Consider the following 13,950-nt stretch of genomic DNA (forward strand, 5'->3'; position numbering starts at 1 on the left):
GCACAGTTTGCTCGGAGCATAATGTGTAAAAGGAGATTAGACTATTTGATTTTTGTCGAGGGAATTTGTATTCCTCACCAGTCATTAGTGGCTTTTTGATTAAAAACTGAAAATTGGGTCTCATTTTATGAGCACAAATTAACGTTAACGACGCACAACGTTTCCAGTGTTGTAGTGTTCCATTTTTGTGGTGTGTGTATGTAAGTGCACATTCTCCCACATGCCCAGACTGTGACATTTCAAAGGACAACACCCCAGATATAATTTGGAGAGCAGCAGACCCATTAAAGGTTCATATTTCATGTGGTAATTCTTAAAATCTGTCATAAAACTACTGGAGCATTAACACGTGTTATTAAAAAGCCTGCGAATGTATGGGAATCTGTCAAGATCCATAATAATGCCTCTGTCGACGTGTTTGAGGAAAAGGCCGCACAATGGCGACATAAATGATACATCACAACAGCGCTGACAGTCTGAGTAGGGACCTCATATGCTTTGTGCAGTCTGAATGACCCCACGCTATGTGAGTGTTTGTGCGAGCCTGTTGTGCTGCATTCACCCTTTCTTCCCAACACCATCTTCAGCCCGTCAGCTGGACGGCAGGCATGACAATCTGACTCTGATCTGCCATTGGCTAAAATGGGCATCCATCTCAGCATCTGCCAATCACAGTGTCATGGAGACAGGTTGGCAGCGTTGTGGTGATGGCAGGGGTCCGGCACAGCTTTGCCAGGAGGAAGCTGTGTGTTAATATGGATGGTGAAAGATGCCAGCGGATGGGGAAAAGGGGTAAGAGACTCTGTGGGAAAAAGTGAGGGGGAGGCGTTTGTGTTTAAATGACAGTAAAGAACACCTGGAGGTTCACGGAGCAGTATACAAAATATAAGTAAACAAACAAGTGCTTATGAAAGATCTACTGGGCATGAGTATGTGTTTACATTGTTAGGATTTTTCATGTTTTTAATTGCACGTTCTGTTAAAGAAATAATTTGTTTTGTGAAAAATGTTTGCCTTCATTGTCTTGCTCCAAGAATCTGACCAATTTCTGTCCATATGCATACATTAACAGAACAATTTCTCTTTCTTTTAGGCTTCCATTGTATGTCACAGCATCATCTCATCCATCATCCATAAACTACTGAAGTCGAGGCCACACACACACACACACGATTACTTGATACGCTGCTTTCATTGCTACAATATGGCCCATATGTGTTATGTCTACAGAAACCAACAATCCAAAACTAAAAGAGGATAACAGAAGAAAATAAGTGTAATTGTGAAAAGCTACAATTCTGCTTCTTTCAATAACAAAGAGCTATAAGTCACACAAGCATGAATGATAAATGGAATAAAGGAACACCAGTGGAGCATGATATACCCTCCTGAACTAATGTGTCATAATTAAAATTAATGTTGTTCTGAATCAAACAAGTGCTGTGTATTTTGGAGTTCCGCCCTTTATGATAGATGAGACTTCTCCCTATTTGCACAGCCCCACAATCCATCTCAAAGGCGCACTCACACACTCCTCAATGTGCTTACTGTATTTTATAACCAAATGGATGCACATACATAAGGTCCAACACGAAAGATTAGACACATGACCAGAGCAGTGCGGTTTAAAGATGCTATATATTCTGTATTTTCAGTTAAAATAAATAGATGATTATTTACCAATCCAGCAGAAATAGTGCATGTTGAGTATCAAACATAATTTCTTTACGCACCATGAGCTGTCTACAGCGGTGGAACGCAATGTCAATAAATCTTATTTTGCTTGTACTGAATATTCAACAACAACTGTACAGCAACCAGTCTACTGTGAAGATGGAGCGCTGCTAAAAAGGCACACACTGTGATCTTTTGCCTTGTAAACACAGGTTTTGCTGAAACCTATAGAAACCGTGATTATTTGAAAAACTAAATGCACATGTGGCACCTTTGAGCATTTTAGTTTGGAATGAAATCTTAATGTAAAATTCACGAGTGTCTCATTGTATCCTTGATAAGTATGGTACAGGTAAAAATGGTTCTAGATCGGCAAACTGTTTACAAAAGACAATTGGCTTATAAAAAAGACATAATAATAATAAAAGTAATCTTCTCTTCTAAGTGTGATATAATGACCTCTGTCTGACAAGACAAAACATTTGTAGAACGAAAAATCCATGTCTGTCTTAATCTGATACAGATTAAAACATACAAATTGCCAGGGTAAAGTGCTGCTAAATAACCTAATTGGAGCAACAGCCAGGCCTGCTAAGTGCTGGTGGTGTGAGGTTTATGGAGCAGCACCCAGTCGAAGGCAGCAGACTTCATGCCACAGGAAGGGCTTATACCACCCTTGTTGGCAAAGTCACTCACCTCCCTTCATCTCTCTATACTTGAGCACCTATTTCCTCTGCCATACCTCCACCATCCCTCCATCCATCCATCCATCTCTCCATACATCAATTTATCAAGCCCACAAGCGACAGCCTTCCGTGGGTATGTGTCATTGTAGCTTGGCGGGCACACAACACAGCTTTACCGGCAGGCGCCAGGGCTAATTTGATTTTTAATTCAACACGACTCCTCGGCTAATAGCTTGAGTTGTGGATTAATTAATCTGATTTGACTTGCGCTAATTCATTGCACCCACATCCCTGATTCCCACCCATCACCGCAGAAACGCAGGCAACCTGGTGAGGCCATGTCTCATACATACACATGCTGAGTATGAGAGACAGTGACCTGAGGCGACAGGTGAGGAGCAATGGGAGGCCTTAGGAAAGCAAATCATAGGGTGTGTGATGCATTTGCATGCATGTGTATTTACAGGATTGTGTATTGTGTTTGAAGGAGGCTGGAGCTGAGCCTGGTTTGACAGAGGAGTGCTGGGAGGCAGCCTGGCTCTCGTAAGGAGGGCAAAACATAGAGAAGGTCACCAACTATTTTTGTTGCCAAAATATGGGTCAGATTGTATCTGGGTGAGTGGTTCAACAAGAACTCCTATAAAATGAGAAAAAAAATTTGGCAGTTGAGCACACCTTTTGTTTTCTGAGGCTTTAAGTGAGCAGAGACCCAGATCCAGAGAGGGCTCTACAAGGACAAACCAGAGGAGTCACTTAACTTCCTCATCTCACAGAGTCAGAGAGGGCAATTCCACCGTTTCAAATACCGGGTGAGATAACTTGAATACAACTCCGTGTCCAGCCTGGACAGCATGTATTGCACACTTGCCGTCCCACAGATGCCCACACAGACTTACAAGTTGCATATAGACGTTGAGTACAGTTTCATATCACAAGACAACAAGGAATATTTTCAAACTCAGCTTGTTGCTGTTTTAAAATGATGCAAAGCCAAAATTGTTCACAGAGATGTGTCAATCTGAGAAATATTTTGAGTCAAAGCTCTCTCTCTGTCTTTATTCTATCTTTATTTATCCCTCCTCTCTCTTTCTCTGGCATGAAACCAACCTCTCTGCATGGCAGAAAATAACAGTGCTTTACTCAAGAGAGACCACACATGGGAGAAACAGCCTACGCCTGCTGCTCTCTCCTGCAGGACAAAAAATAAAACAGAAAATAAAACTGCCCAAAAGCTCATACAACACTTTGAAATCACTATCACAGTCAGTCCAGCTCTTGTTTTCCATCTCTGCTCCCTGTGTTACCCTGGACCTTTTATACCATACATTTGGATGCAAAATACAGAGAATAAAGGGAAACGGCACTGAAATCCTCAGCATGTGCATACAAATAATATGCGTGCAAGTCAGGATACACTCACGCATGAATATAGATACACATACTGAACACTACATACCCATACAGATGTAAGAACACCTAGTGAAGCTGTGGGAGTTCAAAGAAGGGACTCTGTATTCCAAGAGAGTTAGAGCTAAGTGAAATGGTAAATTCCCAGAAGCAGTGCTCAGATGCAGGTCTGCCATCACACCTGAGAGGCAAGACCTATGCTGCTGGAATGTATGGTCAACACGAATGCACCGGTCCATTGTAGAGCTACTTTAAATTATTAATGGATTGTGCTGTTTTCAGTTTGAATGGCTTGAAAGTATGGCTGCTTTTGGGAAGCTTTGCACATGAGGCCCTGTGACTTGCCATGCATAATCACATGAGCATTTCTCTGGACTCATAAACAGCCACCGGTTTCGCCACCAGGCAGTGTGAGATCAGTGTGGGTGGGGGGGCGGGGGGGGGACATGGCGGGCAATGGGAGCAGCAGCTCAGACCAGAGGGCCGATAAGGGGTGGGGAAGTCCTGTGCCAGCAAAGACGAGAGATTTACAGCAAGCCAACCCGGCTGATTGTGAGCCTGATCTAATACTGTGCTGCAGAGAACACAAATCACCTCCCATACATAACCCTGCCCCTGACAACTCATTTCATCTCCTACACTAATGAATTCATCATCAAGAGGGATCTGCTCTTGGTGCCTCTGCCCTGAGCAGAAAAGGAGTGATGGCTTAGATAAGTCATCATCATCATTATTAACAACATTACCACCACCACCACCACCACCTTGCCTCCACTCAGCCAACTCTTCAAGCGCAACAGTTTAGGCTTGTGCAGTGTCCTTGGCAGTTTTGCAACAGGAGAACTTTGACTGTGTTCAAGGTTATTATGAAGAAGGATGTCACAGGGAATGTGTCACAGACTCACAACCCTGAGTGTGAGAAATCAGCATGAGAGTGTATATGTCAATGGAATTTGAATATGCTGTGTTATGAGTGGATAAGTTGGTGAGTGTGAGAGCTCTTATGGTTGCAAGCATGTGTGTATGTGTGTATCTATGCGTTTGTATGAGGGAGTCTAAGCGGCACAGTCAGGGAGCTGTCAGCTGAGAACCAGGGAGCAGGCTGATCACAGGGATGGAGGGTGTTTGAAGTCTCCTAGGGACTGACAGCTTCTCTTCCCATGGGAACCTCTTCCCTTGCCCCTTCTCTCTTCTCAGCACCACCCTTTCTTTATATCATTCCTCTTTATGCTCTATCTCTCCCTACACAGTATCTTCTTCTAAGATTTCCTCATCCTATTGATGGAGGAGTATGCAGAAGCACACTTGTGCTCTCCTGGGACTGTTAGGGCTGCGTGTGTGAAAACACAGAGGTTCCAAAACAAGGCTTTGTTCGGGAGGCTGACGTGTGTCTCTGTAAATACTGACAAGATGAGCTGCCATCTCTCCGACAGTCTGACATTCTGGCTGACATTCAATCTGGCTTGGTGGCAAGGGTGCAGACGGCCGACCTTCAGCCTTGAAAATTATGTGTGCGTAAAGATGTACATTTGAATTGTGCATAATGGGAAAGAAAGACCATTCATTATGGTGTATTATATATTTTTCATTTGTGGCATGTGTGGGTGGCATGAATACACTTCTGACTACATACCCTCTCTGGCCCTTCCTCCACAGGTCAAGGTGCAGCAGGATCTCATCTCTGATCGGGTTGTGTGTTAGCATGAGCCCATCCGTCATGTGTTGGCTGAATGTCCAAGTCACTTAGACAGACAGCCAGATCCATCATATCTAGATGGGGACTGATGCTTGCTAACGGAAGTCAACCACCCCACAAATGCATACAAATATGCAAATTAACGACAATATAAACATCACTCGACACACAGCTCATCCATCAATGACCAGTTTCAGCGGCTCAGCATTGGCACAGCCACACCAATCAGCCACTCCTTCAGAGGGAGTGATGGAACACCATCAGCTCATCTTCTGTCCCTCCTTTCCTCTCCTTGTATTATTCACATACCCTCTCCCTTTAATTTGTAACCATTTGTCATTTTTCACGCACGATTTGTAGGATTTTCTCTTTTCACTCTCCACTCACAGCCAATGCTCACGTTGGCATTTTTACCTATCATTTTATCATTTTCATCTTGTCTATCTTAAAGCCTGTTCCTCCTTTTAAGTGCCTTTTATTAATCATCACAAGAACAACTCATTTATATACATACAATACATTTTCAACATTAGTACATATTCTGTCTTTATTTTTGAATGAATAATCATTTTAAAAACATGTTGTCATTACTTTGGCAAATGCAAATCAATCATGTGTCGTGTTTCTTTCAATCCAGGCTCGGGCCTTTGGGGACCAATACGGAGACCAATATATCATCTCATCATTGCTGTGTGGTGTTCTTTCATCTACCCAAAGCAAATACTGTAAATCAAGATGAAATTTATCTGTGTAAGCCATTGTTTTCATCATTAAATCTTTGTACATGTTAGTTTTAAGGTGTAGGTAGGATCGAAAGCCAACATGTTGGAATGGAAAGAAAGAGCTCCTACAGAGTAAAAGTCAAAGGAGTAAAAGACTAAGCAGTTCTTCAGCATCCGAATCCCTCTAGACCTTTTTTGCTTTTCTAGAAGTGTATACACATCCTCTTCACACAACTCAGACAGTTTATAATCTTTATAATTCTGTTGTCAAACTCTTCAACAAGATAAAACAAAATGTCCACCCCCTACATCATCTCTTAGCACAAAATTATATAATGAGTTTGTTGTTTAAGTCTTTCGTATGTAAGAAATAGAATAATTGCTGCAGCTGTGTCTAAGTCAGACAGGGAACATGGGTAAAGACCACAGACAATTTACACACTTGTGTTCTCCCTCCTTCAAGAAGACGTGTCTCCCAAACGTAATGTTTTTTTTAGCTCTAGTTTGTCTGATTCGACGCAAGTCGTACAGCAAAGCAATAACAACGTTAAAAGGGTCTGTGGTTAACCACGCTGTGACTCGTGTCTTGTCTTGAGGTAGAGACGGAATGAGGCTTTGGTAATATGGCGCAGCAGTAATTCAGTCCAGAAGCCAAAAAACAACATTCCTAACACTACCCCGATGCCACCCAAACTACTCCATCACGCTAATTTGACAATGAGTGGGTGTCGAGTTCTGATGACAAAGTAAAAAAAATGTCTGTTCCTCAAAGCTTCACTTTTTTAAATAATTTTTTTTATGAAACAATGCACTGTGAAGTGCATTGTTTTTCTGAGGGAGTGACCGCTCGTAAAATGTCTCAACATAATATTTGTGTACGAGTTTGCGTGCTGTCTGTATTAGTGGACATGACAAAACAATAGGGACTAAGAAGGCGACCGGTGATGTAGGGTGTGTGTTTGTGCGAAGTTTAGTCATATACGGGCATGAACATGCGCTGGTTTTATGATTATTTTCTCCCCCATTAAATGCCAGTGAAGAGTGACACGGGAGGAAGAGGGGAATTATCTTTTTAGAGGCTGGCATGCAGTCATCCAGTCTGCTCACTGACACAGCTCTGACCACACCAACCACCAGACATCCCAAACACCATGTACAAACACTAACCTCTCTGTCTCTACAACTCCCTACTTTTATCGGTTTACTCAGCCTCAATTTTTCACTGTTTCAAGCCATTTGTGTGCCTCATATATGGTCATCTGTCTCTTTCTCAGTAAATACAGGATATATAATTCATAATCTACTGTTGCTTGTGACTTAATACAAAATACATTCTAATTTTTCCCTGAACTTCTCTAAATGTGTGCAGTCGTGTGGTGGTGCTGCAGTGAGTTTTCATTCTTCTCGTGCTTGAGTTTATGCCGGTTCCTGCTCTGATGCAGCTGTTAACCACATGTTCACACAGCTAGCCACTGCTCCAACAGTTGTACACAGCTGGAGTGAGTACTCTTAAGTAAGAATTAGTTTCTCCTTTGAATTCTGTGTGTATGCATGTTGCTGTCCATGTGTATCTGTGTCCCCTATGTGAGGAGGATTGGATCTTCTTACAACAAACAAAAAAGTGTGACAGCAACAATGCATAGCAAGCTGCATCATATATATATTATTGCTCTGCTACATTTTCTCAAAGTGTTTTTAAACACAGAGTCTTTTTTTTACATAGCAATGTCAATGGGTTTGCATGAACTCATTAATGACACTCTCCCTCTCAGTAAGCATCCAACATCAGGCCTCCCAAGGCTGAGGACACGAATGCAACATACTACTGTAAAGCATGGTGCGCAGTACAACTCAGGTTGCAGCTACTGAGTTATACAGTATTTTTTTTAATATAAATCTTGTTATAATTGTGCAGATACATTAATTCATATCACAGAAAAAGGAAACTATAAGTTACTCAGTAATGGATACTAAAAAGAGTCATCCTTCTGTTTCACCTGAACAACATCTCTGCTTAGCAGAGTGAATATACAGTAATAGAAGGCTGTGGAGCCACACACCTTTCAGAGACCCACAGTCCCACAAGCTACTGCCATTTAATGTTTCACTGCAACCCTCCCCTTAAAACCTTTCAAAATAAGAAGAGTGAAGCAAAGGTGATGCAATCCTTGCACAGATGCCTCCCCATTGAAACTGTGCTGCCAAGAGTAAAAAGCTGCCCCTGGCTGGGGTGAAGTCAGCGTCTAAGGAACAGTGGAATTAGTCAGGATAAGTGAACCCACTGCACAGAAGTTCTAGGCCAGTAGCTGTGTTCTCAGAGGAATTATTTATGACTGGTCCATCACCCTTAGAAAACCTCCACCCTTTCACATGTGGCTCCATCTGAGAGTGTAGAATTTTCAAAACAAAAATCTAATCGATTCATTCTTGAGTCCAAGTGTTCTGCCAATTTGAATGAAAATCCTGAAGATGTTCCAAAAAAATCACAAGAATTGGCTGGATGGACTGACAACTTGTTTGACAAACACACTATTAATGTCATCATAGGTTTGCAGTTTTAACAGCAAATCAACATAATGAAATGGTAGCATCAGCTCCTACGTTATTTCCAGCAATCTGTATCGTTGGATTCAGAGAAATGTTTCAAGTAATTTGGCTATACTATTCAACTGGAAGACATAACCTGTAACCAGATGTTACAGGTTATGTCGGTTACTCCAATGTCCTCTCCTCATCTCACATTCAGTTCACATGTTTGTCTTTGCTCAAAAAATCAGTGAAAATCCATTTGGCAGAACCACAGTCACATCATGACATCCACCCATGGCCTGACACAATGGGTGTGTGGTGTTGTACTCAGTCTGGGAACAGACGTGAATCACTCAGCTGGGTTATGCTCTAGAGTTCCAGATCTAAGGGGCTGTCCACACGAAAAGCAGCAAGCCTGTCACATTTATATTACTTAACTGCTAAACATGCAACCTCTTGTAGCTGGTTGCAAACATCCATTTCAAGACAGTGTTGCCTTGAATTATGTAAAGCGTGATGTGTGTAGAAGAGAAAGCCACACTTCATCACACACATCTGCACTGATGCGGAATCATACGCGTCTGCATCACGATTCATGTTAAAGACGATTGTTTTTCAGCACCACTACGTCAGAAAGTAGTAGTAGAGATAACAGCACCCCTATAGCTTAACAACACAAGAACTTACCGAAACCAAAGGCAGCTGGAGCAGGAATGGGAGCTGACTGGACTGGCGTGGAGGTGTAGAGGCCAGTCACCAGCAGACCATCAAATGATACACTGGTAGAGATGGTTACTGTAAAGAGAGAGAGAGAAAGCACAACAGGTAAGGCTGATGTTACAGCAATACCACATATTGTCCTCATAAATCCTGTCAGAGAGTTGTCAGAGATCACACATACAAAGATATAGGTTCACACTTTGATTGCAGGCTCAGCAGATAATTAGCTGGTGTGATGTGCATAAGCATATATTGATCACTAACATCTTGCTACTAATGAGTACAGTGCTCAGGTGTTAACAGACCATTAATTAGGAAATCAGGAAATCTCCTGTGACCCTACAGGAGGAGAGGATGTGCAGGCAGGTGTTAGAACAAAAACGTAAGCACACACAGAAGCAAAACTACAGAATCTGCTGAAAGGGGGGTCAAGTCATGTTTTTAAAAATCAAACAAAGAGAAAGCAATACAAACCTACTGACAATTATTGTAGTGGTGAACGTACAAAAAGACAGCGATGAGCTAATTGGCTGTAAACTTGATAGCAGTGATATTTATCACAGCTCAACACAAACAGTAGGAGAACAATCAACTGCCGTTAGCCTTTTATCCAGCTGTACAAATCTATAGCTTAGCGAATCCAGCTGCAAGTTAGCTATTGATCTGCCCAGTAAACAGACACCCTGAGTGACGGGACCACAGAGCCAACTACATTACTGGAGGAAGACAGCTGAGCCACTGGACTGCTTCCAGCCAGACAGATCAGAGCACAAGGGAAAAGTCGGTGGTTCAAAGAACAGTCTTGAAAATATTTGCTTGAGATGAGTTTGAAATCCTTTCAAGGCATTGTTATTTCATGACCCTGGAATCCCCCTGTCTTTTTGGGGAAAACTGAACGGGAAAAGGAGGAGACACTTGCGGTGTTGGTGTGTTTTTAGTAACAATAGCTCGATGTCAGTTTGGCCATGGGCGTTTATTCTTCTGGGTTTGGTGTGTTTCATTGTGGGACTGTGGGCAGAACAGACTCTTGTGTGGCCCAGTCTCTCTGTCTGTATGTCTGTCTGTCTGGGTGACTCCATTAACACATACTCACACAAGCTGCCCAACACTTGTATGTGTCTGAAAGTGTGTGTCTGTGTACATTGGATGTGCTACACCCTGTCTTAAAAGCATGGTTCAGCCCATCTTTCCCCCATATCAAAGCCTCAATAATTGATCCCACAACTCTCGTTATTATATCCAGACCCGTCCTCCTCTTCTCTCATGTCACAGATTTTATACAAATAGCTACATTTACTCACAAAATATTAAAGAATAAAAAGGAGGAAGGTGATTTAGCTGTATGGTGCAAAACGAATAAAGTATGAATAGAGAAATAAGTACAAAATCACTGTTATTTGCCGTTATTGGGTTTTCTTTATGAGTGGATCTAAAACAGTTATCAATAATTCTGTATTCTCTTCTCCTTGTCAGCTCTGTACACTGCCAAATTTTATCAGCACATACAGTGTGTACAAGAAGCCGTATTGTGGGAAAGAGATATTTTGGTCGGCAACAGACGTATTATCATATTCAATCCATGTTGTGCAGTGCACCTCTTGCACCACAATACCCACAGTGCACAGGGGAAAAAACCTTCTCATTCAAACAAACAATTATCACGTTCATTTTGTGTATCTGTGTCTCTTTTGTGTCTGTGTGTGGTTTATTTTTTGCTTATCAGACTATCTGCTCAACAAATCCAATCCAGTGTGTGGTGAGACACGTTATCAGATGTTTACATTATGTTGTATTGATCCAAGGCCATGGCATGATGCAGTATTTAATGGAATAATGGACTGGGTTTGATGTACTAAGTTGGACTGGGATTCACAACCCTCGGCACACACAATACACTCATTTCTACATTTATACTGACCTGCATCAACAAGGTCACACAGACTCCATTACTCTCTACAGACACATGCATATAAGCTACACAAACACATGCACCTACACACATTTTTCTCTCTGTCTTCACTCTGCTATTTTTTTTCTTTAACCATTGCTTTCACCTTTCTTTCAGTCGCTCTTGTTTGAGAGAAACCGTGGTTCAAAATGCTCTCTCCTTACTCCATCTACTCCCCTTTCATGCATGTTCTGCTCCTTACTGCAGTGAACCTGCACAATATTTGAAGCAGAGGTTGGTGAGAGAAAGAATTGAGAAGGAAAAAAAAAGCTAGGGGCACAAGGTTATAACAGAAAAGGGGAAAAAAAAATAAAACAAGAAAGGGGCACAGAAGGATGGAGAGAAAAGTAGTAGTAGTGGAGTGGTCCATAGAGAGCAGAGCTACCTGATCAATACAAATGCAAGATTTAAATTATTTAGACATGCCTTGAACACTCCTCTCTCACTGGCCTGTGAATGTATCAGACAGATGAGCTAATCAGATGAGATCCAATCACCTGTGGGGGTACTCCACACCCACACACACACACACACACACACACACACACCAACACACAGATCTAAAGGAAGAGACTGGCAGCCTTTGATGGTAGCCTTTAACATTCTGGTCCATACTTCATTTCTGAGTACTGTTCACTTGGCCGAAGGGGATGAGGCAGGAATGGAGGTGAACTTTATTACCAACACTCTCATTCACACATTATCACATTCACCACGTGTGCTTGGAACACTGTTGCACTTGTGTGTGATTTGACCATGTGTGCACACAGGTATTGCCTATTTATTACTTATTTCTTGCAAACATCTAGACTTAAATTTAAAGCTTTCCTCGTCATTATGGTTAAAAGAAACTGATTCACTACAAAACACGTAAGATTAATGTGCAACAAATAAAATACGCTTTGAATGTCTTATAGTAACAGAATAATTTTAAACAAACATATCATTTAGTTTTATGGAAATACAGTATGTATGTCCATAGAGTTTGGTGGTAGTAGACTATGACAAGTGCAACTTTTGCCACGTATTAATAAAATGTAGACCTCTTAGTAATTTGAATGGATACAGACCATCAGCACATCTCCACAACAAATTGTCAAGAAAAAATGCACTGTACACACACTGTAGTCCTGCTGTTTATCAGTTGTCTTAGCAAAAATGTAACAGCTGCCACTGTGATAACTTTAGAAAATTAATTTTCTGTCTTTTTAAATTGCTTTGCTGTTTGATAATCCTTGATGCACAGTACTATGTGCAGACCAGACTTCCTGAAACTTCACCAAAGATCGAGTCTTGCGAAATGCTTATTACACTGTATGCAGATCACACGTACCCACATAAAACCACTCGTACTATACCTGAACACAGCACACAGCACACAGCATATCCCTTTGCCCTAAGCTAGCATGTAATATTAATGATGCGAGGTGGTATGCCTCATTACATACACACACAACCGTGCTCCTACTCAACTATTGATGGGCCAGGGGTTTTCTTCACTTCTGTGGAATCCACCAAAGGCACCAAGGAAGAACACACCACACATTACACCAAAACACAATACTGGCTTTGCTGACAAGTCTCTAGGAGCTCAAGATCATTATGCAGAATATAAGACTGATTAATAAATATCACATTCGTCTTTTCTGAAATCTATCTGTATGTCTGATACCTTCGCCATCTCATGTGCTAAATATTATGTTCCTTTTTGTCTCACATATTCCCAGTTTACATTTGTTGAGTTAATATTTCAGCTTCTCTCTTCTTCTCAAGAAGAGCAGCACTGAATTAGCTCCTGGTATTACCTGAGTGCATCTTAATTGCTGTAAAATCTCAAAACAGGACAAAAACTCACTGACAGAAGACTGTGAACATACATGTGTGTACATACACACATGTATATATATATATATATAAATATACATACTCTTCAAAGTCTTCAGGTACTACTCCTATTAAATAGTGAAAAACATCCAGAGAGCTGCTCATGTTGGACAACCTAAACTAGCCTGAATGGCTCACTGTAAGCTTGTCGAGTAATCATGATTAAAAAAAAGAAAAATAGGGCCCAGTGGCATCCTAAAAGCAACATTAATGTCTCCTTATGGAATCTGCGCTGTAGTTGGCACTTGGTGGCATGAGCTCATTCTTAGAAAACAGCGTAGTTCAGGATTAGGTTGGAGTCGGACAGGAAAAAGAGAAGACCTGATTTACGCTAGAGCTTAGTGTGCTTGCAATGAAGTCTCCATGTGGTTGGCATGGCCTGAACAGCTTCTTTCTGCTCTTTGTGTACAAACACACCCACAGGACTTCACCACGCCTACAGTCGTAAGATTTACTCACACGAGTTTTAGAAAAACTTATAAAAGTGCTTAAAACTGGATAGACATGCACTAGGAGGTTCTGGCAATATTTGGTTGCTCTCAAGTGCTTTTACTCTAGATTCAAAGATATACATTGTCCATCTGTAATGCAATATAATCACAGAAAAATTTATCAATGGTAAAATAACTTACATAGGTAATAGTAATTTGTCATGAAAAGGAAATACTATCACAGAACATTTTA

The 13,950-nt window shown here is 41.4% G+C and overlaps 1 protein-coding gene across 1 annotated transcript in view; it reads right to left on the reverse strand.

Moving 5' to 3' along the window:
• The window catches only part of reln (reelin), a gene marked incomplete at both ends in the record, with an annotated part of 81,456 nt that overhangs the window by 55,382 nt on the left and 12,124 nt on the right, over window positions 1-13,950 (reverse strand). The window contains one exon of the mRNA XM_083893811.1: window positions 9,402-9,509. Within this exon, the coding sequence (XP_083749937.1) occupies window positions 9,402-9,509 (108 nt within the window). The remainder of the gene's footprint in view (window positions 1-9,401; window positions 9,510-13,950) is intronic.

Source organism: Microchirus variegatus, assembly GCF_963457635.1.
Source record: "Microchirus variegatus genome assembly, chromosome: 8".
Classification (NCBI taxonomy): domain Eukaryota; kingdom Metazoa; phylum Chordata; class Actinopteri; order Pleuronectiformes; family Soleidae; genus Microchirus; species Microchirus variegatus.